General features: G+C 34.9%; 1 protein-coding gene across 1 annotated transcript in view; it reads left to right on the top strand.

The window, feature by feature from the left end:
- The first annotated feature begins 342 nt into the window (after positions 1–342).
- Positions 343–9,755, top strand: part of IDO1 (indoleamine 2,3-dioxygenase 1) — a 17,073-nt gene continuing 7,660 nt past the window's right edge. The window contains exons 1-4 of the mRNA XM_006859939.1: positions 343–441; positions 3,601–3,696; positions 3,817–3,936; positions 8,872–8,990. Coding sequence (XP_006860001.1) covers positions 343–441; positions 3,601–3,696; positions 3,817–3,936; positions 8,872–8,990 — 434 coding nt within the window. The remainder of the gene's footprint in view (positions 442–3,600; positions 3,697–3,816; positions 3,937–8,871; positions 8,991–9,755) is intronic.

Raw genomic sequence — 9,755 nt, 5'->3', positions numbered from 1 at the left:
CATGTACTGCTTTGGGCACATGTTTTCTATGTTCTGGTTATTTGTCAAGACATTTCTGCCTTCCCATATGATACATTTATTAATTTATCAATAAATAATAAAAAACTGATAAGGTATATAAACTTTCAGTTTCTTCATATAATATCCAGAGATGCTTTTGTGCTTTCACCCTTATCAGCTGACACATAAAGAAAATCAAAAATGAAACTATTCTGAAGGTGGAAGTCTTGTCTCACTGCCTACATGAGAAAGGTTTGGTCATTAGCTACAGCATCCACTCTAATAAATAGATGCTCTGAATCTCTTCAGAAACTCAGAGAGACCAGAGAGTAGACTGCAAGAATGGCACATGATAAGGACTCTCCTATGGAAGACTCTTTTAGCATTGATAAAAAATTCCACATAGATGAAGATCTGGGCTTCATTCTGCCAAATCCACTGGTAAGAAAGGGCACTGAAATATGGGCAAATTTATTTTCTCCTCATTATTTACCTTGAATATTAATTTCTATTGGACAATTATGGTTTAGCAGTTTCTACTAACAAAGGACTACAGTATTAACAACCTTGGAAGCAGTTTGAATAACTTTTATTTCACTTACCCTTCCTTAAATATTCTCTCTAGAAATGTAGCTCTAGACACTATGCTTAATCATCTTAAATAGAAAAGACAGTGATGAAATAAGGAAATTGTAGAGAATATTTCATCTCTACCAAAGAATTATTCTGTAGAAATAAAAAGTTGATTTAATCCGAATGCATTTCCAGAATCATCATAAAAAGTCAAAATCATCAATTCCCACCAGTCAAAGGGAAACTCCTTAATCAATGGCTACACTAAACTGTAATAACATGGGTAACTAATTTGATTAGGATTCTGTGATATCACATGAATCAGCATTGTGTTATATTAATATGGATTGCTGTTCACTGAGCATAAAACTGAAGGGAGAATCTGAGTCACTTTTGGTTGTTGACTGTTTTAACTATGAATGGGTATAAGGCATGAAAGTAAAAATATTTACCATAAGAACTACATTTTTCTAATTTGTCATTGAAAGAAGGTCATGTAAATGAACCTATCAATGCTATTTTAATCATTCAAAACTTACATAACATTTTTTTCCTAAGGAATTTGTTAATATTAACTCAATGCAATCTCATAATCATCCTAAAGGCAAAAAACATGCATGCTATTATCCTTATTTCTATGATGAGATGTGATTATATAAAGTCTGAATAATTGAAGTAATTTCCCAAGCTCACACAGGTAATAAGTACCAATGCTACAATTTGAGCCTTGAATACTCTGGCTCCAGAGTGCATGATCTTAACTATTCTGCTATGCTGCGTCTCTTGAGAAGAGATGACAAGATATTGCATTTTATTATTATTACCATTATTATTATTATTCATTCTTGGATTAAATATAGTGCATGAACTTCATGGAAAGGATTTCAGATTTCTCTCAGCTAGTCCCATCCTGAGACAGTTGTATATAAATTCTATACCAGTATATCTTTATTTGCAGTACATACTGTTCAAGCCCACATGCTAGTGAATATTTCTAAATGCAGCAGATATAGTCTTGTTGAAGACCCCAAATTCCTTAGCTGTACTTATAAATATAATCCTATAAAGAACTTGCATATATAGGTAAATATAAAGTAACTGTTTCCTCCAAATCTAATTTTGTCTTCAAAGTTTTCTTATTTTACAAAACTGTTTTATGTTTTAATTTCAGTACTAAGACTGCCTAGCTTGTTTTATATGTACAAATCAATAATCTTTATACTTGTCTCCTACCCCTCCATACACATACACTTAGCAAGTTATGGGGTTTTCAATAAAATATTTATAATGGTGCAATAAAACAATTTTTTTCAGAAACATCTGGAGCTTCATATCAAACATTTTAAGAGTTGATTCTTTTAAAATTAAATGACCATGGCAATTATAGAGCTCTCTAGAATATATTCCAAGGTTTAAACCTGATCCATGTACATTTTCTCAACTGGAACAGTTGAAAGAATCTGTGAATTATTCTTCACTTATTTATATAAAATTATACCTTTAAGGGATTCTCTGAACCAGAAGTATATTTCTGATCATTTGTCACAAGATTATGAACATGATCCACAAGGGGGAAAATATGCATTGCTATTATTTGGGGAAATAGAAACAATAAAAAATGGAGGTGTGTTATACAGTGAAACACAGAACGAAATAAAATGTTTTTTTTTTTTTCTGAAAATACTAGCGCATCATATTTTTATGCTCAAGGAGAATACTATGGACAAACAGGAATTGTAGGTATTGAGTGCATATGTGGCCTGAATATTCGTTGATGAAAATATGCCTAACCTGATTAAGACTGTCCAATTTCAAGCAGATGTTGGAAATTTTTGAATCATGTTTTACATTGGTCATGATTTATAGCTTACTTGTAATATTAACATTGTTTTAAAGTTAAAACCTTCTACCTGTGTCTGTTTGAATTCACATCTCTATTTGTAGTCAGGCACCATAGCTCAGTGTTGATGACTGCCCCACCCTACCCCAAAGACTTACTTTAAAATAGTTTGTGAGGAGGTATAGAAGTGAGTGGTTTGGGAGTTGTTGAGGGATTGGTCTAACATTTTGGAGAGTTTCTTGAGTTTCTTTTGTATCTGATTCTTCCTGAGATGAGTTCATAAATGCGTAGACTCTGGGAAGGCACTTCTATTTTGCATCTATCAAAGTAGGCAAACAATATACACTCTTATATGAATAGACCTCATGTTTTCTCAGTACTGTGCAGGTCCTATGAGAAATTGAAATGGAATTGAAAGCACATTATAATCCTTATCATCAGATACTGAGACATTCAAAAAAGTCCATGGATTTTGAAAGTTGGTAAAAGTTATATTTGAATTCTAATAAACTAAACAGACAAAAGAAGTTACAAGACTGAGCCTTGGTTTCCATATTTATGGCATGGATAGATTGTTCAACTTTGGGGATTCTTATAGGAATTAAATGAAATATGAATATAAAACTATTGTCGATTACCTAGTCCACTACTGACAACGAATCTCATTTTTCTTCTATTCAAAGAATTAAAATCTACTTGAGAAGTAAGCAGTGCTGTTGTTTGTATTATCAAGTCAGTTCTGACTCATAGCGACCATGTATAGAGTTTCCAAAGAGAAGCGAGTGGGTTTGAACTGACAACTTCATGGTTAGCAAGCTAGTACTTATCCTACAATGCTACATCAAGATAAGTAATAGATAACAGTGAAAAGGTATAGCTGTAAGATTGATAATAAGGGAGATGTATGCTGGAAGTTGTGGTCAGGAAGATTTTAGTGCAACTTTTGAGGAGAATTTAGAAAAAGAGATAGATGAAAGAGATTGAATTGAGAGAGGGGAGAGTAGGGGCATAGAGAAAGTCTTGTATCCTGTGTTTGCAAGTGACAATTCATGGACCATCATTATTAGACAAAAATGTGTATGTCAGGGCAGAATAGATGTTGGAGCAAAACAGTCTATCAGTGGGAAGCCAAGCCTACTAAAAATAAATTCCATTGGCCAATGCAAGTGCTATTTCTCTTTTTCTAGGAGGAGCTACCCGATAAGTATGCTGACTGGATTTTCATTGCTAAAAATCTGCCTGAGCTAATAAAGACTGGACAATTACGTGCAAAAGTTGAAAAGGTTTGAGTTGTTTATTATATTTGTCTTCTCCTTTTATAGCTTCTCAGCATTTTAAACTTGGTATTGAAGCCAAAAACATTACCCACCTTGATTTGAGTTAATCCTTTCATGTATTCTCAGTTGCCTCAGTTCAGCATTGATGATCTCCAGGAGCACAAGTTGCAACGCCTTGCTCGTCTGGCTCTGGGATATATCACTATGGCATATGTGTGGAATCAGGGAGATGAAGATGTCCGTGAGGTTTGGTGATCTCCTATTATAATGGCTTATACATTATAAATATTCCACTGTGCCTTTAATATAAGTATAAATACAATATAGCTACATTTTTTATTGAAATATGGATAGCAGGAAAAACAATCCAGTTTCTTTTAACATGTCAGTGATTATAATCACATTTTAGTCTTTTAATTATATACTACAAAAAAGTGACTTTATCCTGTGTATATACATAACTATGTTTCTTCTTTCAATATAACATAATGCAAGCATTTTTCAGTTGCTACATAATCATCAGCATTTTGAAATGACTCTAATTTTTCATTGTCTGAACTTTAGTTTACTTATTCAGCCCTGTATTGATACATACTTTACTTGTTTTAAGTATTTTGCTATTGTAAATAAGACTTCTCTAAATATCTTAGAACATGACACATTTTCTGTATTTATACTTTTGGAAGGTATAAACACTATGGCTCTTGTTGTTGTTGTTAAGTGTCGTTGAGTCAGTGCCAACTCATAGTGACCCTGTATAGGATTTTCAACGAGCAACTGGTAGTTCTGAACTGCTAACCTTGTAGTTCTCAGTCCAGTGCTTATCCTACAACGCCATACCAGGAGTCCTTAGTTAAGTCTATATCTTTGTCTTGCTGCTGCTGCTGTGTACTAATGGTTTTGACTCATAGTGTCCCTGTGTAGGATTTCTGAGCTTGTAAACCTTTATGGAAGGAGCTCTCTGGTAGCGTAGTGGTTACGAATTGGGCTGCGAACCTTAAGGTCAGCGGTTCGAAACAAACCAGCCACTCCGCGGGAGAAAGATGAGGCTTTCTACTCCCGTAAAGATTTACACCCTCGGAAACCCTGTACAGGGTCGCTCTGGGTCGGAACCAACTCGACGGCACTTAAAACAACAGCAACAACAAACCTTTATGGACGTAGTAAGTTTCATCTTTCTTTCTCAGAATGGTTGGTGAATTTGAACTGCTGATCCAAGCATTGTCTTACATTTGCCAATATAGAAAGATATATAGATTTTGCTCTACTCTCATTAGCATTAGATAACCTTCGATTTAAAACAATGTCATCTTAATACATGTCTATAAGGAGCTCTGGTAGCATAGTGGTTACGAATCAGGCTGCGAGCCGCAAGATCAGCAGTTCGAAACTACCAGTGGTTCCGCAGGAGAACGATGAAGCGGTCTGCTCCTGTAAAGATTTACAGCCTCGGAAACCCTGTGTAGGGTCACTATGAATTGGAACCGACTGCACGGCACATAACAACAACAACAACAACAAAATACTTATCTATAAGATAATCATGGTCTAAAGGAGCTCTGGTAGCACAGTGGTTACGAATTGGTCTGGGAACCTTAAAGTCAGCAGTTCGAAACTACCAGCCTCTCCGTGGGACAAAGATGAAGCTTTCTGCTTCCGTAAAGATTTACAGCCTCGGTAAACCTTTACAGGGTTACTATGGGTCAGAGCCAGCTTGACGAAACTTAACAACAACGATCATGGTCTAATTTTTATCAAAATGATAGCAATTATAAATAAAGCCATTACAAATTAATTCTTGAAAGCCATTTTCCTCTTAGATCAAGGTATAGGTATGCTGTTGCTGTTAAGAGCCACTGAGTCGGTTCCGACCCATGTATAGGGTTTCTGAGGAGGGTGGGTTTGAACCACCTACCAAATTCAAGCAGTGCCACGCCAGGACTCCAAGATATAGGGCAAATAAGTGTGTCAAATATATCTGTAAACTAAGGAAATTGCCTATGTTTATTCTCTTTCCACTAGTGAGGCAAAGGTCCTGTCTTCTCAGTCAATGTTGGGCTACCAAATTTAGCAAGGAAAAATACAGGATGTCCAGTAACATTTGAATTTCAGATAACAATGAATATTTTCTTTTAAGTTACGTGGTGTGGTGGTTGTGTGCTGTTGAGTCACTTGCAATGCATAGCAATGCCATATAGGGTTTCCAAGGTTGTAAATCTTTACAGGAGCAGAAAGCATCATCTTTCTCCCAAAAGATGTGGTTAGCAGCTTTAGTATCCTATATTTTATCTGACCTCCCTAATCACATGAAAGCAAGAAAGACTGAAATGCCTAAGTTTTAAGTTACAATAAACTAGTGAGATAGATTTTGGAAGCAGTTTCTGTCATATATTCTAAGTTTCTTCTCTATTGATAAAGATAATTGGCATTTTATGAAGTTATTTTTCTTTTTATTATTTGTTTAAAGATAGATAACACTTACAGTTTATCTATGTGATAAATTATTTTCTGATATGAAAGGACAAATTGTTCTGTATAATTATGGGAACATTTTATACTTCCTTATATTCATCAAAAGAAGCACATCTGGCACAGTAGATTAAGTGTTTGTTCTATAACTGAAATTTCAGTAGTTTGAAATCACCAGCTGCTCAATGGGAGAAAGATGAGGCAGTCTCCTTCCGGAAAGATTTACAGTCCAGAAAATCCTAGGGAGCAGTTCTACTCTAGAGTCACCCTCTAGGGTCGCTATAAGTGGTAATCAACCGGACAGCAGTGTGTTTGTTGTTGTTGCTAAGTGCCATCAACCCATTCTGACTCATAGTTACCCTGTATAGGGTTTCAAAAGAGAAGCTGGTGAGTTTAGACTGCTGACCTAGTGGTTCAGATCAAACTGCGGGGTCCACATGTGTGGATGAGTTATACTCATCAAACTTTATAGAACACCACATCCTGGATTTGCACTAAACTAAAAAGTTTAAAACTAGTTCCGTTCTTACAATTTAATCTAAAATATAGCTAAGCACCCAGTGTCACTAGAGTTCTAGATTTAATAATCTGAATAAGTATATAGGCAAATCCTGGTGTGGAGGAGTCCTGGTGTGGTGCTGCAAGATAAACACTGAACTGCAAGATCAGTTTGAACCACAAGGTTGATTTTTTTCCTTCTGTACTTAGCATATGATAAGTGAAATTAAAGGTAGGAAATAATAGTTGATATGATCATGAAGAGCTTCAAGAAGTAAATAGAACTTTGTTTCTTAAAAGATTTATAGAATTTGTACAAAAGAAAAAGAGCAAAAAAGAAATAGATCATAATCCAAAAGTATAAAGACAATGATGTATAAGGAGATCAGAATTATTAAAATATTTTTTATAATTTGTTCAGTGTTTATATAGCATATAATTCTAAAAAGTATCTGAGGAGCTTGCAATGAAAAAAATAAAAGTAAAAATCATTTAGTGAGAAAATAGCAGGAAGTTAAGTCAATATGTGACTTTTTCTTGAGAATGGATAAGAAATAAGCCCATGAGTTTCTAGCAGCTGCATGATTGTTTATCATCAAGGTATTTTGAACATTTTCTCTTTCTTCTAATGTAAATGTTACATTAAATTTCTTTCATCATTGTTTTGTTTTTGTCTTGATCATAAAGGGGTAGAATGTCTTTCTTTTTGAAAAAGTTGCAAATAACCAACAAAATGTCGCAATTCCAAGAGGCACAAGTTCTGCAACAGAAAGCACGCTTCTAGGCGCAACTTTCAATGTCCATGATTTTATTCTAACATCTTATTCTCTTGGTTAAACCATCTTCACTAAGCATATTAAAGTAGACTGAAGTCACTTGGATTATAGTCCTGTTGATTTTTACAACACTGTGGAGTGAGTCACTCCAGTTCTACCACAGGAGTTGCACCACTCCTGCCCTAGCTCTGACTATTGTTGTCATGTGTTCTCAAGTAGATTCTGACTCATAGCAACCCTGTATTGTGTTTCCAAGGAATGGCTTGTGGGTTTAAATCATCAACCTTTACTTATAGTACAGCACTACACCAGGACTCCTATCTCTGACTAGATACACATATTCTTGCTGCAGGTTAATGACAAAGATTACCCTAATTATTACATTGATTGTTACATCAATTGTTGTTGTTATGTGCCGTGGAGTCAGTTCCAACTCATAGGGACAGGAAGCCTTTACTACAGGGTAGAACACAAATCAGAATTCTATGAATGGCAAACTCAAGGAAATAAAGAAGGAAGAAAGGAAGGAGGGAAGAGACTGAACTAGATTTCAATTTTCACTCCAAAACTCTGCACCTCTGCTATAGAAAGACCTGAGCTAAGCCACAAGTGTCACACTGATTGATATATTTCTACATAGAAACATGGTGGTGGTGGTTGTGGGCTGTGGAGTCAGTTCTGACTCATAGCGGCCCTGTATAGGGTTTCCAAGGCTTTAAATCTTTACCAGAGCAGGAAGCCACATCTTTCTCCCATTGAATAACTGGTAGCTTTGAACTGCTGACCTTGAGATTAGCAGCCTGATTCGTAACCACTATGCTGCCAGAGTTCCTACAGCAAGAGTAAAGGTGATTCCTCCTTTCACCACAGTAAATCTTCAAGTTAATGTTATTCTATACAATACTCTGGACAGAGACTTTTTTTTTCTGTATGTGGTCCAAAAGCAGCATTCTATTCTCACCGTTATTTTTTAATCTTCAAAAGTCTTAATTACAAATGATTGAACTTCTTTGAAAAAATTAATTAAATCTTTGTATCAACCATATTTTTATCTCCTTTGTATCCATGGGTAATGTGGTACCATGCATAGAGGAATAACTTAATAAGTTATTTGTTGGGTGATGGATAAATTAATGAATGCAAACAACTCATGAGGTAATTGCAAGTTCAAGGGTGACCTTATTTTTGTTCTTCTTGGTCTCTGTCTCATCATTTTCTCTGTGGTCAGATTTTATCTGTGATCAGTTTCACATTTACACAACTTCAAACATGAGTGTTGAACAATTGCCACTGTTAAGTTCTGAAATGAGGACGAAGAATACAAATATTTGTTTGGTTTCAAAATGACATTGTATAGAGCATATAATATTTGACTCACAAAAAGCAGGTGAAAAGTGAGAAGCATCAAAGGTGTATAATAAATATTATTTTTAATTAGGTTCTGCCAAAAAATATTGCTGTTCCATACTGTCAACTCTCTGAGAAGCTGGGGCTCCCTCCTATTTTGCTTTATGCAGACTGTGTCTTGGCAAACTGGAAGAAAAAGGATCCTAATGGGTATGTAAATTATGATTATGACAGGAAATCATCCAAGATGTGCATTCCATTGAAATCAACAGACATTTAACATTACTTTCATTTTGCCAACACAGCTCTCTCAATGTTATGGTTCCTTTGACTTTTGTATCTATAGCTACCAATAATCTATAACTATTCATTCTGTATTGAATGGATATAAGAGAGATGTAAAATTTATATCCAATGAGATGTACAAATCTTATGTTTTCATTTGGATGAGTTTTGCATGTATAATCATCACACTAAGTAATAAGCAGAAATTTATACCACCCCAGAAAATTCCTTTGTGCACTTTTCTAGTCAATTCAGGTTAACTCCCTGGCCCTGGCAAATATTTTTTAATTTGTTTAATCAAAAATATGTTTGTTTTCTGATACCAAATTTGTTGTATATGAAGTCATAGGGTATTATTTTAAAGCTAGTTTCTTTTGATGACTTTGTTTTTGATATTCTACAAATTTAAATTTTAAGTAGTCAGCTGAGATATATAATCAGCACATCCTTATCTATAGAGGCAACAATTGCAATTTCTGGGCTTTCAGAGAGGCCTGCTCAAAATCAAGATCCCTTTTAGTGACAGGATCTAATACAGTAATTGGGTAAGTGGATTATAATACCCCAAAGCTCTGGAGATGTATCTGCAGAGCAGTAATCCATACATGGAGATATCACAATTGAAAACACTTGATTCTTGTTAGTAGCAACCAGTTTTGACTATACATGTATGCTCCTTGTATATATATA

This window comes from Chrysochloris asiatica, unplaced genomic scaffold (assembly GCF_000296735.1).
Source record: "Chrysochloris asiatica unplaced genomic scaffold, ChrAsi1.0 scaffold00035, whole genome shotgun sequence".
NCBI lineage: Eukaryota > Metazoa > Chordata > Mammalia > Afrosoricida > Chrysochloridae > Chrysochloris > Chrysochloris asiatica.
The sequence above is the reverse complement of the archived record's forward strand: the minus strand, read 5'-3'. Positions and strand labels throughout refer to the sequence as shown.